This window comes from Anas acuta, chromosome 5 (assembly GCF_963932015.1).
Source record: "Anas acuta chromosome 5, bAnaAcu1.1, whole genome shotgun sequence".
Classification (NCBI taxonomy): domain Eukaryota; kingdom Metazoa; phylum Chordata; class Aves; order Anseriformes; family Anatidae; genus Anas; species Anas acuta.
In genome coordinates, this window is record NC_088983.1 from 44,905,335 (window position 1) to 44,925,937 (window position 20,603).

Sequence of the window (20,603 nt, forward strand, 5' to 3'; positions counted from 1 at the left end):
CTGATTTTTTTTATTTGTAGTTAGTATTGTTTTAGCACAGGGAGTCAGCATATCATGTGCTCTGAAACAGTTATTACCATGGAGTCGGGGTAATCTTTGGAGCTGTAGGGGAATGTGTGTGTGAAACTCCTCTGTTTGAGAGATAGGGAAAGCCTGGCTCTACCATGTCCTTGAGGCTTTAGCCATCCAGCTCAGTTCAAAAAAAAAAAAAAAAAAAAAAGCACCCTTTATTTCACTATTTCACTTCCAAATAAAGAAGAGAGGTGTGTGAAATTGGAATGGGGACAGCTATTGTGATTGTACTCTGAAGATTTTTGAGGCTTGAATTTGCTTTGATGTAGGTATTTCTGGGTGACTTGAAATGAGGTTTGTGTCTGAGGCAGAAACAGCATGGAAGAAACTTCCTCCTTATAGACTTTTATTTTTACTAGCTTGCATGGCTCCTGTGGATAGTACTTGTGTTGTAAATCCCAGTCTAGCATACTCCACTCGTTTTTGTATACCTTGGTGTACACTAAGGGATCCAACTTAAAAGGCCCTGATTATCCTATTAAGTAAGCCTCTCTGGTGATGTCTTAATGAGGGAATCCAGGGCTGCCCTGTGATTTGCAGGTGTGTTTGCTCATGTCTTCTCTCTTGCTCTCTTCCCTTCTACACATGGGGTACCGAGGAGGGAAATTGGGTATGTGGTCAGGGTTCCAATATAAATGATCAGGGGAATGGGGCTGTGTTAAGATTTGAAGATGCATGTACTTGCCACTCTGTGTAGGCGCAGGCTTAAGGAAGGCCCTCAGTTTCCACAGTAGAAAACTTTCCATTTTTTTTTGCAAAGCTTGTTGCTGCCTATGTTCACTTTATCATACCTCCACAATCAAATTACTGTTAAAACACGTTTAACACTGTTAAATGACTAGTTGAGAGCTATATATACTTAATAGTTAAAAATAATTAGAAATCTTGTAGTAAGAAGAATACCTAAATATTTTTCACAGCCTAAAATTCAACATTTGAAAAATTTGTATAAGTTTTGCAGTTCTATACTTTAGTTTAACTCCTGTTATACTAAAAGAGACAGAAGTATTTCTGGAAGAAGCAAAGGAATCTAAAATGTGTTTATATTCAGGAGAAGAGGGGAGGAAAAAAATTTAAAAAAAATTAAAAAGGAAATTAGTGGGTACTGTTTTGTGTGCAATTCCCAAGTATATTTTAAAAACATTGAATTTTTATAGCCAAATTATATTTTCTGCTAACAGGGAGTTGGGGAGGGATAAATAATAGAATGATTGACAAATCTTTTAGGTCCTGATTTTACAAGATGCTGCGCACCTCCTGATTGCTGCCAATCACTTTCATTTTTTTTCATTCAATCCGAGAACATATGGCATTATTCAGATGGTGCTGAGCACCTTCAATCACAGTCCTCCTAATGCCACAACATCCTCGTTCTTTGCAAATGTGTGAATTGCTGTTGACATTTTAAATTGGAGGGTTATTTGGTCTTTGTCTGGACAAACTCCCTGCTAATATAAATGGATGTCCTGCCTCAGCAAGGATTGCAACACTAAACAATAAATTATCAAGTTTATAAGCACTATTTTATGTACACAAAGTTTGTGAAATATCAGTTTGGTTTATAAAGTTCTTTACTACTTCCCCTTTCATTTGATGGTGGGGGGTGGAAAAGTACCGTTCTTGTGGAGAACCAAAGTTTAGTTTACTCTCAGTGCAACTTTTGAAAAGTGGAAGCTCTGGATGTTATGTGCACAAGGCAGTTGATTTAAAGAGATCAGAAAGATGCTTACAAAGAATATAAGTAAATCACTTTCAACATACTGATTGTCCTGCATTACAGTTAACTGTAGAGAATCTCTAGTCATGTCTATCTGTTTTTGATGCCTCTACAGAATAACTGTCCAGCATCCTCTGCCCAACCAATCAGAATGTAGGAAAATCTACAGATATGACGGAATCTACTGTGAATCTACCTACCAGAAGTATGTTGAAATCTGTGTGAGTCTTGCATCTAGCTCGTGCATTTAGTGCTCGTGCTCTCCCGCTATTCAGAAATTACACGCGTTGAAACCTTATACCTCTGCTTATGTACAAAACCTCTAAAGCAGGGACAGAAATATGGTGTTTAATTCTTTGGGATTGTGCTCTAAAAGCTAAAAAGCAAATAAATAAAAGACCCTATGATTTTGCTAAATCTTAGGTATGCTTCTGTACAGTGCAATAAACAAGAATGTATACACTAGAAAATCTAAGCAAAATGTATTGCACAGGTGCTTGACATCTTAGGGATTTGAAAGGTGTGTTATGTATAAATTAGCTGTCACTTTTTTTTCAGTCGTGTAATGGAATGATGAGTTGTAATTTGCATAATCCTTTAAGAAGTCAAATTATACTGTCATGTAGCAGACTTAACATGCTAGCTAGGATTTCATAGCTTTGCAGCTAATTAGTATGTACCTTACAGGACAGTTAAATTGAAGTTGAGTCCTCTTGCTTTGCAGTCATTTGCCTTTGTCCACTGCCCTAACAGAGCCCACTTTTGTGTGTAACTAAAGATTGTTACTGGAGCTTCTGACAAAAGTGCTGTTACTGTGGGCAGGCAACTGTAACATGCTTACTTATGTTTCTTCTGCAATCTATCAGTAAAGTTTATATTTCACTGCAGTAAGGATTTAATAACACTTTTACGTAGAATTTAAAAGTATATATTTACAGATATAAATGATTTTGTATTAATATATTGCAAATGCATTCTGAGTTTTCTGTAATCTTACTGAATTTTGAAGCTTTCTGTCACTTGGTGTTTATTTTTCATATTCCAACTATATCCTTATTTTTTTCACTATTACTATTTTCTTGTGTATGACAGACCATTAAAAAAAAACACAACCATTAGCTTCTAAATGTCAGTTGTACTTGCATTGGAACAAAATGTTTCTTCAGTAAGGTCATCATACTCATAGTTTTTCAGGTCACATTCTCATCCAATCTTATTCCATAATGTACTGTTGTTTTGTGAAATTTTCGGTGTGTGTGTATATATATATTAGGTAACACCATAAACACATTAAGTAACTGGTGCTTTTGAGTAAATCAAGGGTATCATTTTGGTTTAGGGAAGTGAGAGGATAAAGAGAAATCTAGATTTATGAATATAATTTTAGCATTAATATAACTTTGAGCCAAAATGGAAGTCTGAATATTGGCTTGGCTTCTTGTGTTCATACCTACTTTTGGTGTGAGATATTTGTGCTAAACATCAATTTATAAATATTTTTTACATTTTTGTTTTTCCTATCTTAGTCTGCAAATAAGCAGTGTCCAGGGTAATTTAAGCAGTCTGTTAGTGGGACTGTAAACGTCAGCATAGAGCTTAACTTTTATGATTGTACTTTTCTTGCAATTTAAGTTCAGTAATCATAAAAATGTATTCATTTGTTCAAATGTTTAAAAATGGATTTGTTGTATACTATTTATATCAGGTTTTAGAACAACCAAAAGATTTTAAAACTTTGTAGAAATCAGACCTTGGAACAGTTTGTTATGAGTGCGAAATATAGTGATGCAGAATAGCTGTTTATCTTAATATTTGAAATTAGGTAGACTTTGTAGTCAGTATGGTTAAAACAGTTAGCAGTGCTGACCACAAAATAGGGTAGTAGATGTTCACTTACAGGTACATATATAGTAGCAAATAGGTATTGGCTAAATAGATCTCCCTGCCACCCTCAATGGCAAATTCAACTCCCCCAAAAGGCAAAAATTTGGACAGGCAATGAGGCAGTTCTGATTGATACCTGTTTTGTCACAACCTGAAATTCCTAATGTGAATTGGTTTAAGTACTACTGACCAGTTCCACAAGTGAGGTGAAAGCATAGATTATTTTTTGAAAACTAAGGGCTGTCTTTCTACAGAAAAGAGTGCTTTTTGATTAGTGGAGTTTCCCACTTGGTGGTACTTCAGTGCTATTTAAGTTCTCTGAGTCATTCTTTGTATTCTTTCCAATGGATGTTTTTGGTACTTTTTCCCATGGTAATTTATTTCCAATGATATAAAAGTTTTAGTGAGAAGTTTTCATCAACTTGTTTAACAACCATAACAGAATCAAGGTGTATTAGTGACATTTTAAAGCTTATACTTCAGTGCTGCAAGACAAATGTGAACTTTTGGTATGAGACAACTGTGTGTGAAGTAATATTTACTCACCTACACACTGCTGTTCACTGCTGTTGCAGATAGGACTGCAGCTTAGGTAGTCATGATACCAGTAGCTTCAAACTGCTTGGGGCAGCACAGCAGTGGCAGGCACTGAAAAGCAGCAGGAGGCTCAGTGTGGGGTGCCAATCCTAGCAGGGTATCTGGCTGTGAACCCAGGCAGCATTCAAGTGCAGTGGTCTTCCAGAGCTATGTTGTGGGCTGTACTAGACTCCACTTAACTTTAAACTGGAGAATATTATCATATACCTGACAAATATATCTATGGAAACTGGTAACTTGTGTTACTTTGGAAGTATCTTAAGGTTCTTTATAGTTCCTGAAGTTGTTCAGAGTTATTTAATCTTTCTTTTTTTTTTTTAATTCTGGTTCTCTTGTGGTATAACCACTTGCTGAACTTCAGTCTGTGCAGATTGTACATGCTGAGAATGCTTGTTTGTTTTTGATGATGGGACTCTTCAACTTCTTTTATAATGGAGCTTCCTTACAGGGTTTTTATTTCTTCCTTCTCCCTCCCCCCCACATTTTTAAATGGAAAAAAAAATATTATGCTGCTATGCTGAGAGCCTACTTCAGATTTATGCTTAACTGCCTACCTATTAAAGATATTTTGTGTGAAGCTACTTAGCAATTTAAATCAAGATATTCTGATCCTTTCTGTAAAAATCTGAAAGGATCGTGCCCCGACCTTCCACTCCAGAAATACTTCCCCAAATGTTTTCTGAGAAGTAACTTATTAAACTTTATTTCTGGTATGTACTAGCACTAATGTTTTTAAGAGTTCTTAAAGTTTTAGGTTAGTTAAAGCATTTTACTTGAGGAAAATAATTGCAGATTTTTTACTGCAACATCCCTGAGGAGTTGGTCCAATGATTACATGAGATAATATTTTGTCTATTTCATGTGTATTGAATGTGTTAGTGTGAATCACTCTAGGCTATTTATTTAACTTACAGTTTGGTCTTATAGATGCCACTAGATATACCACCTGGAACAGAGTGGAATATACTGTTGCAAAAGCCGATGTGCCTCACACCCTTCCCAAAATCCAAACAAAAGATTTCCCCTTCCCTTGTCTGTCACCTTGGTTGCTATGGGCCTATGTTTTTTGAGGTGGCTGTAAATGTAAATAAATATTTTTAAAAGCTCTAAAATTTGAGAACAATTGCAATTTGTTTCTGCTTTTGCTTGTGGTAATGACCAACACACCACAATTTTTTATAATAAGACTTCACCACTGTGGTTTTTGAAGTAGATTACATGTCTTGAGCTATGGCAGTAAAAACAGAAACCTATCAGTTACTGCCCTGGAATTTGGCAGTCCATATTTCCCCTTTTTTTTTTCCATTTTCACTCCACACAGCTGTAGCCAGGAATGTCCAGCTTCTTTGTGGTGTCAAACAAAATTGACAATAAAAAGAAATAGTCAACTAGAACTGAGAAGAAAATGCAACCAAGCTGCCAAGGTTTTTCCCTCTTGTCCAGTTTGAAAATCCTTTCTTTTGTTTGCTGAGACACTTACGTTTTGCACTCTTGTTCAACTTTATGGAGTGTCAAATAGAGAACAAAGTCTGGGTAGAAGATCTCCAGAGATGGTGCATCTCTCTGCACATGCTCCAGTTATGTTTGTTGCTGAATTACAAGGAATAATGGCTTGTCAAGAAAAGTATGTTTTTTTCTTTTTTGTCTGTAGGGAGTTTCGGTTGTGTACAAGCAGAGGATATCTCAGTTATTTGTTCTTCTCCTTGAAGTTGTTCTATTCATAAAGTGGCCCTTCAGAGTATTATCTGGATTGTGAGGGTGAAATTCCCCATTTGGTGGCTGTTCTGTACTACCTCCAAAGCAATGGTGGAAGCATCATTTCTTCTTCATTTCTTCCTGTCTATATAAAGCAAGCTTAAGGTCATGTCTCTTTTCCAGAGGAAAACAAAGAATAGGAAAGAGTTCTGCAGCAATGTATTTTTTCTGAAATCAAGAGCATGGAGTAAACATGCAAGGAAAACACCTCACTTACTTAAGTTGTGGAAATACATCTGTGGCTTTATTAGCTCTTTTTCCCTTCATTTCTCTGCAAATTACTGAAATGAGCATAGAACAGAAGTCTTACTGATTTCAGTGTAAGAAGAGGAGCAGTTTGTCCTGGAAGGTATGGCTTGTTCATATATACATTATCATCATGAGCCTGTAAATGCTTGAAATATCCAACCTTGCCAGACTAAATAAGCTACCTTGATGGCTCAAAACCTGTAAATATTTGCACAACTGAGAAAAGGATGTGCAAGACTAAACCATTCTTGTCAGCCTCTTAAGTTTAAATTAAGGATAATTTATGAAATGGATAAAACAAAAAATTGATTTACATGCCCATGAAATCTTGTGGCCCTGCTAGACAACACATTTTCATACTGCATTATGTGCTATTTCATTTCACCTGCTTTAGTAAAGGCAAAGGCCTTTGTCTTTGTCCAGGGAAGTTTTAGGTTGGATCTTAGGAAGAACTTTTTTACCGAAAGGGTTGTTAGACATTGGAACAAGCTGCCCAGGGAAGTGGTGGAGTCACCATCCCTGGAAGTCTTTAAAAGACGTTTAGATGAAGAGCTTAGGGATATGGTTTAGTGGGGACTGTTAGTGTTAGGTCAGAGGTTGGACTCTATGATCTTGAGGTCTCTTCCAACCTAGAAATTCTGTGATTCTGTCTTGCACAGTAGATCTGTCTTTAGGGTGGTGTTCTCTCTAACCTCTTCTTACAATATATTAGTTTAAAATCTAATAACCTTAATTCATTATTTATTAGTATCTGTAAAAGAAGCCACTGCTAACTCATGCAACAGGCCTGTCAATACAAATCTACTGGTTCTTATTAGCCTCTCTCTAGGAACTCTCTATAGCAAAATTTTTACCCCTTTTATAGCTGCCTAGTTTTGCTTTCACCTTTGTGTAGTTTTGAGCATATCTGTAGGGTTTTTATGCTGGGTTGTTCTAGATGTCTTTTTCAGCAAAAAAAAGGAAGTCTTCAACTGAGTTTAAAACACGTCCAGAAGTGAGCCTATGTCATCTTGCATGTTGAATATGAGTGGGCTTTCTCTGGTTATGAAATGAGATTAGCTGTGCCACTTTAAAATGATTAACGATCACTTGGCTAGCATTAAGTTGAACATCTAATCCTTGGCTGATTGGAGCATTTAAGAGAACAGCACTCAAACATAACTTTTCAATAACAAATTTTATCATACTTCTACTATTACGACATCGATATTGCACTGGTTTTAAATCTCTCTGAGATTAGTGGAATGTACTTTGAATAGAGAATGGGAGACGCATAAAGGTTACCTGATTTTTTTCCACTGAATAATACAGGGCCACATTATTCAGGTTTACAAAATCCCATTCAGTTTACAGTTCAATACAGATTTTGAAGATTCACTTAAGCTTTGCAGTGTCTAATTGTAATATCTATTCTGAGTTAACTCCTGAGGTGAATTTAATATTGGTCAATTGACCAATTAGACAATTACCTTTTGCTTGCTTGCATGCAATCCATGTTAAACTGGCTGGGTTGTCAGGTCCTGTGACCACACCCTTTGAATAAAATATTGTCTGCTAATTCCCTGTTAAGATATGTTTTTGATAGTCTATGGAAATGGTTCTTGCATTTCATTTTAATTCCAGTTCTGAAAGTTGTTTTGAGTTATGCTACTGGTTTCAGTAATGGAAAGATCAATTCAAATTATCAGTTACCGAGGTACTCTGTATTCAGCAAGGGTTCAGTTCTCCTATGCTCTTTCAGTAATTCTTTGCTTTACACAAATAAAGAAATATTAATATCTAGCATGCCCAAAATATTGCTTGGGAAAACAGTGAGCAAGAGCAATACATTTCATTTACCAGCAATTTGTACATTCATTCCACAGCTAGGATTTTTTTTTTCCACAAAGTATTAAAAGCCAAATACCTGCGTTTAGTTTATATGTGAAAGCCATAGATATCAGTAACAAAGGTATCATGGATCATTTTATGTATCCATTTGAAAGGCGGAGCTCCAGCTTTTTGCAATTTTCTTGATTTCGAAGAACAGTACAAGATAACTAACAGAATCCTGCAACTTCTGGCTCCTTTTTAGAAGGAAAATACTGATTATAAGAACAGTGAAAGTAAATCCTGCCTTTCTTTAGCTGAACTGTGTTTACTGTTAGTTACCATTTCAATTAAGTACTGTTACCTTACATTATTCAGAAGTTTTCCTTTTGGTAGCAGAAACTTACCAAATCCAGCATTAAGCAGTTGAAGAATCCTTTAATAATCATGATGTTCTTCAGTTCTTCCCCTGTGCATTTAGATACTCATAGAGTAACCAATTGACCTTCTATCCTTCCCTTTGACAGAGGTTTCCACTCTTGTTCTTAGCAAGGCAATTTGTCTAGAGTCTGAACACCTCTTTGCAGCTGTCTTCAGTCTTCCTAGTTTAAATACTGGTGTAGTCCACTGGTTGTTCTTTTGCTAGTACTCAAGGATTCTAGATACAAAACAGTACAACCTTCTTGCATGCAGTTTGAAACAACGATTGTGGTTCTGCATTGGTGACACAGACCTGTTGCTACCCAGTGTTTAATTGTGTATATCAAAGGATTGCATTTGTGGCACTAGACAAGGCATTACACTGTATGCTAATGTTAATTAAATTACCATCATCCATACACCCCTTTCTTGGTAATTATATTGCCTTTATCTGGAATCTGTGTTCTTAGTTACTAGACAGAGAAATTTGTGCTCTGCTATATTAAAACATCTTACTCAAGTGAGCCCAGGCTGCTATGCAATCTGTAGAACTGACAACTCCTTGGTATTTACCATTTTATCTTTTGTGTCATCTGCAAATTTTACTGGGATGGATTTTTTCTTTCATATCACTGATTTATTCTCATGTATGGGTACTCTGTAGGGAATAAAGGATTCAAGGAGCTCTTTCCCTGTGTGGAGTACTTGGTAGGTCTAATTCATATTTCAGAGCTGTTGGTCATAATGGCTGGGAAGCAAATTAGGGCTGTTGGCACTGATGAGTTGCAACCAAATGGGGCAGTGAGCCATGAGCATGTGTTACTTTTAGCAGTATGAGGTGACAGCAGCCCTTCTTCAAAGTAATGTAAGGTCTATTTTGCATAGAGATGCTGCTGAGATACAGGAGACAATTCTCCCTTGAAAATTTGTGCATTTGTAGTGATGGCTAATTCACTCTAAAATTCACTCTAAAAAAAATCACTCTTAAAAAAAAAATCTCTTTCTGGAAAAGAAAACTGGGTTATTTGCAGATGGTTAGCAAATTAAAAGAATGTGTTCATGCAAAAAGGAGTTCAAAGAGGTGGCTTTTGGAAAACTGGAAACCTTTCATGTTTTCTTCCTAAACATTTTTTTTATTTCCAAATGATGCTTTCATTTAGAAGTAGATCTGCTGTCAAACAACCAGAGAATTATTTAATGAAATGTTAAAAAAAAAATTAAAAAAAAAAAATTATTGAAACAGGTTCAGAGTTTTACCAGAAATTACTTTTTAGTTATTTTTGTCCTCCATTCTTCTTCTGTCACTTCCCCTGCTTCCAAAAGGGTTTCATAGAATAAACCTCAAAATTGTGCTCTGATTTGTAAAAATAAATAAATAATAATAAAAAAATTATATATATATATATATATATATATATATATTTAGTGAGGTTGGCAACTTTAGACCTGCATAGCACTTGATTCTGTTTAAGGCTTAAGTTGTTCAGTCATTAATTCTACCACCTAGCTGTAGAGCTTCATGGTAGAAAAGTGGCATAACTCATATTTCACATTCAGATGCAGAAATATCACTAAACTTCTGGCTTATATATGACAAAACTGTTGAATTCTTGCTAGAATACTTTGAGAAATGAGTAGCATTTGGTAATGCTACTTTATGCTGATGTTTTCCATCTAAGAGGAAAAAAAGCTGCTTTAGTGAGGAAAAAAGATTTAGCAAAGCAAAGCATGTATCACCTCAAATTGGTTTACAAAAAACAAGACTTGTGTTATACTTTTTAAAGATATGGACAAAAAGATTTTAAATGTTTTTCTTAGTTCCATGTTCATGTGCACATACACGCACACGCATACAAGGTTTTGAAAATAAAGCAAGTGATTTTAGGGGAAGAGTGAAAGTGGAATGCGTATTTCATGTGAGTGCAATAGGAAGGTGAAAATGTGTAATTATCTTTAGGTGTAAAACTAATTCTGTAGTGTCAAAAACAAGAACAAAAAACATTGCAGTACCATAAAATCAAAGATGATATTAGGATTTTCCTTTAATTTCTGGTAACTATGAACTGGCTAATCAATCTGTCATATCTCAGTCTTCTGCTCATTGAGTAACAGGCGATTCATGAAAATAGATATCTTTTCCTGTTATAGTTGCATTGAACTTCCTCTTACAGTTTCATGAAGCATGTTGGGTCTGTGCCATCTTGTAGACTGAGGACTGTGATGCAGAGTAGTCTAAGATGCTGTATCATGTACTGTTTAATCAGGCTGCACCATTTAGAGCATGTGTGGTATACTGGGAATAATTTGTAAAGTCTTTCCAGTGTTTATATAAAAGGTGAAATTCCCTTACCTCTGCACAAAAGTCAGTTAAATGGACTGTGGGGAACCAAGCAGCAGTTGAATGAATTAATTTCATGTACCTGTCCATAGTTGGCTGTGACACTGCAGTGTGGCTCCGCTGCAGCTGAATCACAGCCAGGGCCCTTAAATGCTTTTGTGGAGTTTCTGGGCTGCTGTGTTTATCAGTGCTGATCAATTGCCTCCTTGCCTAGATGTGTGCTGTGCAGTCTTCCACCCTCTTGCAAAACTGGAATGACTAACTTGTGTGCCTAGTGGGTAACTGTAGGCCTCACTATTGGGTGGACTTGGCTACCTGTTATGGCCTTTAAGACTCGAAGTAATCACAGCATTAGAGGAGAGAGCACTTAACACTGTTCCCTTGTGTGTAGCCTCCTAGAAGCTACTGTGTATGCTGCTTCATCCAGGGAGTCACCATCCTTGGGGGTTGTTTAAGAAAAGGTTGGTTATGGTACTTCAAGACATGGTTCAGTGTGTTACACTGGTGGTAGTGGGGATGGCTGGACAAGATGATCTCGGAGGTCTTTTCCAGCCCTTAGTGATTCTATGAACCTATCTGGAGGGAGAGGCTGTGGTGCATTCACCACAGTGAAAAATCTATTTCTGGTCAGTACTTTATGCTGGTGACTGTGACACATGTACGAAGGGAGGTGAAGGGAGACAGCACAAACTTTCAAGCTGTAAACCAGCTTGTGTAACCTGATTGCACTGCACAGTGCCATGAGGGCTCAGGCCACGATGTGTGGAAGCACCACAGTGTCATGGATGTTTCTGTGCTTGGCTGTAGATGAGGCAGCCAGTCACCTGTATAAGGGGTGATCAGTGCTGATCAATGAATACAAAAGGTGCCTCAGATTCTTCCTGTTTAGATATTAATGGTCAGCAGCAATAATACTTAGCCAGAAGTGTGTCTGGCTGTGAAACTTACTTAGAAAACTCTATTTTGCATTTAATGGGATATAAATGAAGAAAGGAAAACATGATATAATAGATGTAAAACTCTCTTCAGACCTGTAGCAGCATATACTCTTTATTTCCCTTGTTTTCTAAATAGTAAAAATTACAGAAAACCCTATAATATGTTTACACAGAAGCTGTGGTATTATAACTCAATAAAAATCTCACGTGTAGTCTGTTTACACAGTCTCTGGCCTTTGTTTCATAACTGTCTTTTGGTATAGCATACAGTCTTTGTCTAACAGGATTTTCTTTGTCCTGCTGTTATGTTCTACCTTTTGGGTACTAGAAAGGATGTTGACATCTTACTAACTTTGGAAGTTGAATTGAGCAATAGAAAATGAATCAAGATATTTTACTAAATATCTTGGTTCAGAGATTTTAATTTAAAAAGGAAAATACAATCTATAGTATATGTTGGTGTAGCTTAGTCAAAGATATCTAAGTGGTGTAGTGTCCCACTTCAACCAAGTTGTATCAGTAGAAACCTGTATAGCATGTATTGTTTTACTTCTGTAACTGTTATTTTACTGATAATTGCTTGTATTGCTAATAACGGATGTTTTTTCTTGTGTGGGTATAAAGCAAACCTTTGCTGATATAGTTTACATGCAAAGTCTTTGCCACAGTGGTGTTCCAAAATTGCTCTGTTGGTGAAGTGCTCCTAATGTAGATCAAAATAAGTCTCCTCTTGTAGGATATGAAGGGATGTGATTTTTTTATGTGACTTGTGGTGAATCATCATTGGGATAAAGAAACTTGAGCTGTAGCATGTTTAAAAATCAATCAAATTTTTCATTTTTCTTTTTCCTAACACTTGAGATCACTTTCTATCATTTTGTTGTAGACTTGAATTAAGGCTGAGAAACCTAATCTTCTTAGTAGTTTCATGTATTTTATTTTTGGTCTTCGTAGAATCCTCCTGATGCTGTGACCTACCTGATTAACTATGACAATACTATCCATATGAAATCTCACATGGTTGAACTCCTTTGCATTGAAGTCAAATGCTATTTTAAAAAAAAAAAAAAAAACCTTTCCAGAGAATACTCTGAGCTTTTTCACCCCATCAATCAAAATTGAAGTGAGAAACCTAATGATCATATCCTAGTAAGACACAATGCCTTGCTGCTTGCTTTGGGCAACACCTAGATCTTATAACTAAGAGAGCATTTCATGGCTATCATAGCAGGAGGCTTTCTGGCTTCCAGGGGTAGCAGCATGCTTTTAGAATCGCTGCATTGCTGCTTGATTACTGATGACAGTTATGTAACATGCTGGACCCAGCATGACCGACAGAGGCAGTTCTGATTCATATCACCCTGGGGAGCATCAGGCATGTATCCAGACTGTGCATCAGCATCAATGGTAACTGTGGCATTGAAATTGCTAGAAAGGCATAGCATCAGATAATCATCCATAAAAACGTGCTACTGAATGGCTGTAAAATTCACAGCTGGTAGATCCATATCTTATGGGAGGATGGTACTGTGTAACAGGCAAAAATCTGTTATGTTTACCAAACAGGTCAAAGCAACCTCATTGGGTAGTTTTTTTCAGTGTTGATGCTTTCCCCCTCACCTACTTCCCCAAGAATACTTACAAATTATAAACAGACCTTTTGTGAGATATCAAAATGTGAGCAAATCAACCACTCCAGGCCTAGGTTATTGCTTAGAGGTTACACTGAAATCTAAATATCGACACTGCCACTAAATGGAATGAAATGCATTTCTGAATATCAGCAATTAGATTTACTTTCCTGACTTTTTTTATGTTTCAAATTGATTTTCTTTTGTTCAGTTACTTTGTATCCTTGCAGCAATGCCCACTCCAAAGAGTTAAAATAGTCCAAGCAGTGTTGGTCAGACTAGTGAATTGCTCTCTTCTCTTTCCTAGTTAACACCAGTTGCTTTCTATTTTAAGTTGAAAACAAGCTCATCTCCCTCAAATTGAGAAAAGACTCTTCTTGTATCTGGATCTTTTAAGAATTCATAAGAAAGGTGAATAAACATACTTCATTGCTGTTCAGATAATTTTATATGGGAATTGGCTGACCCTTTAATACTCTGGCTTTTATAAGGATAAGTACCCTTTTTCTCAGAGACAGCTTAAGGAGGTGAAGTCCTTCCCTGGTCCAGTTTGCCCAAGCATTTTTTTTAGTGGATAGCTGGCCCTTGCCATACAGCCCTTCCAAGTGTCTAACTACAAGTCTTGATGGCGTGGCAGCAATATACTCAAGGTTGTAAGTGGGAGGCTTCTTGCTTTCTTTTTCTTGCTACTGGAGAACACTACAGTTCTGATGCGTGGTGTTCACTCCTGTCTGTGTGTGCTCTTAGGATGTTTGAAATTAACATTTTATGATAATGCTCCTAGCTTTTCAATGTCAGGCCCTTGGAAGTAAAGCTTTGTTTATGCTCCTGTGCTCTAAGAGTAGTTTTCCTGCATGTTCTAAGTGTTAGATGTGGTATAAGGCTCATCTGTTTATGCGTAGATATTTTATAAGAGGAGATTCTGGGAAATGTATTAAAACTCATTTTGAGATGCAATTTCTTATATTATCTGTTACATCATATATATATATATATATATATATATATATATCTGTTATATTATCTGGTATATTATCTTTCTCCACAAGCTCATCTAAGCAATGTGTGCAAGTATCAGCCACTTGCTGTGTTTAAGCAAAATTTTACATCTGCATTAGAATAAAGAACATAGTTGGAGTTCATATGGGTGCTGCATATTGCATAAAGGCAATATGACATCAAGAACAGGAAGTTATGTTTTAGAACAAATGGAGTAGTAACTGTAAACAGGAAATTAGTGGGTTTTTTTCCAACTTCATATTTCAGTTTTGATACTGAAAGTCTCCCCACATCTAATCAATATTCTTATTTACTTATGGCTACCCTATAGCATCCTCTGTCATTGGCTGCACTGACTGTTACTTACCCAGTTACTTACCCGTCTTCCAGAGGCTGGAGGTCATTGTTCATTATGGCAGGCACACCAGCACACTGTAGTGCTATCAGGGGTACTTGGGTAGATTAGTGCCTGATACTGTTTTTAATGTGCCCATCACTTTCAATGATGTACCTCGTTTCCCCTGGCTTGAGGCTTGTGTTCAGGAGTCCACAGTATGCATTCCAGATGGCACTGCAGACAGCGTCTGCCAGGGAAAAACAGGTAAATATAATGAACCAGGGAGGTAATTGGAGAACTGTACTGTGTAATTTGATTATGATCTCAGATGCAAGGGATTCAAAAATACTAGTTAAAAGATAAATACTGGTGTTACAATGTTTATTATATGGTAGTAAACAATCCACTCAGTAAACATGAGAATTTAGGTCAGAACTGTAATTTACCGCACTGGTGAAGAAAAAAAAAATTGTGGTAGAATGAACTGTCATGCTATTACATGTACATTTTGACATGTTTTTTTCAGTGGTGTGGGTTTTTTCAATGGAAGCAGGTTTGGAATAATGAAAATCATGCTTTTTAATTTAAGCCTTTAGTAAGGTGAAACAACTTTTTTTTTTATTTACAAGAGTAGAATATATATTCAAAACATCCTGTGATGCCAACTTTGACAACTGCATAATTATTTTTTTTGAGCTGAGCTGAGCCTTACTCATGTCCTTACCTTAAAAAAAAAAAAAAAAACCTGCATGAAAAAAAATATCTGGATACCTTAAATTTCTTTGCTGAGTCTTCTGTCCTTAAAACCCAACAAACTACTTCCTGCCTTGCTATTATTTCATAAAAATAAACAGTGGTTTGAAAACAAAACAAAACATTTTCTTCCAAAGCACTGGCCACAGTTCTTTCAGTTCTTACCAGAGCAATCAGACAGCTTTTCCCACAAATTGTTTTCCCAGATTGTGAGAGGAAGACTCATATTAAATTCAACATAAGTCCTACAATCTTAGATATATAGGCCTCCATCAGATGGTAGTGCCAGATCTTCAGCGACTTCATACTTGCTGTAAGTCTGGTCTATCATCTGTCTTGCACCTTGTGTAGCCACTAACTCCTGGATGCATAAAATCCTAATTGGAACAGTAGCATTTTACATCTACTTCAGATATTTCTTTAGTTATGTGATAACAGCATATACAGATGGTCTATATGCTATAGGTGTAAGAACGTTTGCAATAGAAACTTGCTGTTTGTAATGTTGTAAGGACCTGGTTAGTTAAGGTGAATGGGGTTGGTGGGAGGCTGGGAAGGTGGATCATCTCCTAACTCTGTAGCATGCCCAGAGAAGCTAATTACATCTGCAGATAGGTATGATTTTGGTTGTCAGACTGGGCTTATATGTTCAGGGGCGCACAAGCACATAGAGTAAGAAAGATGAAAATATAATTGCTATTTGATTTAGAGCATGCCTATAGGATGAGTGCTCAGAGCAGTAGGAAAAGGAACACAGGTTAACTCTGAGTCTTCAAAACTGCAGTGCTGGAGACCCAGAGTCAATGGACTTGGGGGAAGAGTGGATGACAGATTTATTGAGACAAATGAAACCTGTGCAATGTACAGGAACAGGGTCCCAGATGGAAGTCAGCTGAGGCAGAAGAAATGAGTCTGAAGAGAGTAGGACAGGAAGAAGCTTGCCACTGATAAGGGGGAAAAAAGAACTGTGTGCAAAGGGGAGAGCCCCGCAGTCCTCAAAGGGCTCTTCTCAAAGCCCGAGCAAACCTCATGGGTGGGGGGAGAATTGGAAAGCTGTATTGTTTAGCTTTGCATGCTAGTGAAAATAAAGGGTACTCAGTTTCGTAACCAATAGAAAAAACTATTTTTTCTTCAATCTCGTGTATACTTGAAGGGGTGAGCTCAAAGTTCCACTGTGGTTGGAGCCATCAGGGCTTACGCTCCTAACAACTGGAGAACAAAGCCAGCATTGTCTCACAGGGATAAACAGTGGTGACCAAGAAAGCCCATGCCTAGTAGTAACTGTGCCACAGAAATCACAAAAGTAATTTCCTCTGACCAGAGGAAACTATATGAAGGATGGACTAGAGGAGGTTTCAAAGCTTTCAGGCATAGTAAAACCCAAAAACCACAGCATGATTAGTAGGAAAGAGTCTTCCAAATGTGCTAGTGTTAGATATTCAGGTAAGAGATATTCAGCAGAAATATTTGTCTACCAGTTTGCTGTTTAGCTTTTACAGGTCAGTCACACGCACTGGACACATGCTGACTGCAGTTGTAATGTTTCTGGAAAACAAAGCAAGGTCTTGCCTTTCCATTTCCACCTAGAAAAGCCATGTGGAGAAATTTAACCTCTCTGACTGTACAACTAGCTATCTGTTATTGGTTAGTGCCAGGTGGGACACAAGGATGTGGCAGAGGAATATGTAGGTAAAATACTGAAGTGCCTTTTCCACTCATAAGTGAAACTCTGCCTTGTGACTTCTCTTTTGTTGTTGCTTTTTGTTTTAAAATTGTGTTCTTCCGGATGAAGAAAAATGTCTTCACTGTAGTGCAGTTTGTTCTTTCCTGGAAGAGCAAAGATGCCTTAGAAATGGAATATCTGACTGAAGGCTGCCACTAGCTGTTATCAGTCAGATTTAAATCCTAGGCTTACCGATGCTTACTGCTGAGTTCTCATGGCTATTTTTTGGTGAGATATATCAGGTTTTTGATAAAACTGTGGCATCTGGTTCGGGGCTAGAATCAAATAATGATCTTAAATCAATTAAATACTGGCTTTTAAATCTGTAATCTCAGACACAAAGACAACGTATTTCTTTCTTTTGTGGTTTCAAAATTTGAATCCCAGATAGTTTAGTACCTTGGAAGATATAGAGGATTTTCAGATCTACAAGACGGATATGCTGCCTTTGCCACTAAAAGCATTTTAGGAAAGCAGGATGGAATCTTCCTTTTTCCTGCTATTGTTTTTCAGTTCTAGAAATTCATTTTAATGTTATGCCTATTATTGAATCATTAGCGTTCTCTTACTCTTTTGCCTCAAGAATGTTCTGAACACACTTATTTCTCCTTATTATTGCTTGTAAACCTCACGCTACTTCACCACTGTGGCACAGCTAATGCTCTTTTCCCTTGCTTAAGCCTACTGCAGTCTCTCTGGCCCTGCCGTCAATCACCAGCTGGATGCAGAGACAATTTTTTTATAGCAGCTTCTGTCAGTAACAAGAAAATATTTTGAAAAATGCAGTCTAAAAGCTGAATGTCAGCCTGCTGAGTAGCCTGTTTAAACAGGAGAACTGACTCTGCCAAGTTTTTGTTGTTTAGCTTTTTTCTTAATCTTAAAAAAAAAAAAAAACGGTTTGGGGTCTAGCCCAAATAATAAACAAAATAAGATTTTTTTTGCTTTCTTGGCAAGGACTCATGATTGACTAGCTTACTAAAATTCAGAAGCATCTGCATGACCATTTGTCTGCACCTTATTTTCCCTGTAACATGGAAGTTTTCAGTCTGTTTTGGGTGTCACACAGAAGAGTAACAAAGAACCCATAAACTCCAGCAGATCTAGCAGATTCCTTGTTGTCATCTTTGTGTGTGTGTGTGTTTTTTTTTTAACAGCAAAATCTAAATGGCTGTAAAAGTGCTTTGCTCCAGAGGTTCAAAATCCTATAACTGAAAAATACTTTATCTTCACAGGAAGTAGTCCAAAAGATTTCAAGCATCCTGAACAGTGCTCAGAAAAGGCCGTACTTAATCTTTATGGCCAGGTCAAAACATTCTCAAAAGATTTAGATAGGCAAGAAGCCCACATACATTTCTTTAAAGCCACTTTGAAAGAGGATGGTGGAAGCACACAGCATATTGCATACTAAATCTTGCATTAGAAAGCAGCAGACCCCTTGTTGAGAAGTTGCATTGGTCTCCTGAGCCAGAGAATATTGCTGTCCTACAGATATATTGTTGGAAGCTGCCTTGAGAAGTGCAGTCTACTTGTTAGTTGATAAATAGAGATTAGAATCATCTACTAGGCTATTTTATGGTGCTTGTTAACAATATTTACCTTCCCAAATTGATTCAGTATAATCCTTGCTATGGCTTTACCTCATTTCTGGAAGACATGTAGATAATGCGGTACTTATATGAAGTCTTACATGTCACTGAGAAACTGCTATTTTTCCTTAGTTGAATTGTGCAGGAGGATTATATTAACATAGACTTTGGAACATTTGAGCTCCCATAGGGTATGGTGTGTGGTTGATATGACATGACTTGCCTTCAACAGTTGTTTTAACAAGATATCCTTCATATAAAAATATATCAAGCTGAAAGGCATAACTGAGTGAGTTTAGTAAGAAACACTGATGGCAAAATTCTTCACTTTCATCTTTATCTGATTAATTCAAGGCTGAATGTTACAGAGAAAGTATCTTTAACCTAGCATAGTATATGGTATTTTTTATTAAAAAACAAACCTACTTTATAGAAGATTGTTTTTAATAAATTAAACTTGTTGTAAATGTGCTCATATATTTTGCTGAAACTCATAGCTGAAACCCATACTGTTTAAAAACCTTCTCACTCCTCCTGAAACGGCTTTAATAATACATGAATTAACGCTTCTGTAGTACTTGGCATATTTAACACACAAGATCATTTACAGTTCCTAATATTTTAAACTGTATGAAAGACTAGCAGTAGTGAACAGAAAATACACTACATTCACTGTATGTGAATGTAGCATTAAATGATAAAATTTACGTGAAGCTCTACTTTTAATTTATTAAAATAGATATTTTTTTTAATATTTTGGTAATTCTGCTAATATTGTTTGAATTGCTAAAAAGTTCTTTTCATGTTTATGCTATTTTTTCTTTTTATCAGATCTTAAGTCTCTGCATGGTACTAATACCAATCTTTTATTTTGTGGTTCATATAAACAACTTTGTGTTTTATAGGAAAATACTGTATTTAATTCTTTCTACATGTACAGAGGTTTTTGTATTGTCTAGAAATTATTCAAACAAATTAATCTCTGAAAACTTGTATCTGTACTTGCATCAAGAGGCTTTGACCATGAACTTGAGAACGGCTCTCAAGTATAGAAGGGTTTAACTGTCTATTCACTTTATGCTGCAGTGAAAAGCTTACGACATGAGGATACTAAATGGCTTGGGAGTTTAGTAATGGGATGTGGAGACCTTCACCTTAGGTCACCAGTTCGAATGTAGCCCAGGTGGGTGAGAACTGAAAGCCATTATTATCTAATGGCTCTTGGATAGCCTGCATGAAATGAGCTGGTGGGCCCAGTCAACTTCTTAGCAGAAAGATGTCAATATTGCAAAATCATGGTTGCAGCTTTCACAAATTGGGACCCTTGGTGGAACTCTGCAGAAAAATCAGTGGCTAACTGGACTTGGGCAATGAATTGCTTTCTGCAAGTCACATGATTCCTCCAGGTCAGGCAAGAAGCATAATTGTGCAACAGAATGGAGAAACCATTGGTGTTTGGCCAGGTCTCTTTTGCAAATACATTTCCAATCTGTTTAGCTGTGTTTGATTCCTGCTATCACTGCCTGCAAGGTAGTTCAGAGAAATACTGCATGATCCTTATAAGTGGAAGGTCTGGCAAAAATGGAGAGGGGAGTGTTAAATTATTGTCAGTGAAAGATTTGTGATCACTGTATGAATACAGTGGTCAAAATCGAAGTGTTCTGGGGAATGGCAAAGCATAGACTGTTTTCCAACCCATAGGGAATTGTTGTCTTTCAACATGTGTGCATGCTGGCTTGTGTGACTGTCTTAAACTTAAAACAGCCCTTCTATGTGCTCCTGATTAGCTAGTGAA

At 36.8% G+C, this 20,603-nt stretch overlaps 1 protein-coding gene across 10 annotated transcripts in view; it reads left to right on the forward strand.

Moving 5' to 3' along the window:
- Positions 1–20,603, forward strand: part of NPAS3 (neuronal PAS domain protein 3) — a 613,991-nt gene that overhangs the window by 82,894 nt on the left and 510,494 nt on the right. For 6 of the 10 annotated variants that reach the window (XM_068684450.1, XM_068684454.1, XM_068684451.1 and 3 more), the window contains one exon: positions 1,905–1,994. The exons of the other annotated variants lie outside the window; for them this stretch is intronic. In XM_068684450.1, coding sequence (XP_068540551.1) covers positions 1,905–1,994 — 90 coding nt within the window. The remainder of the gene's footprint in view (positions 1–1,904; positions 1,995–20,603) is intronic. 10 annotated transcript variants of the gene reach the window in all.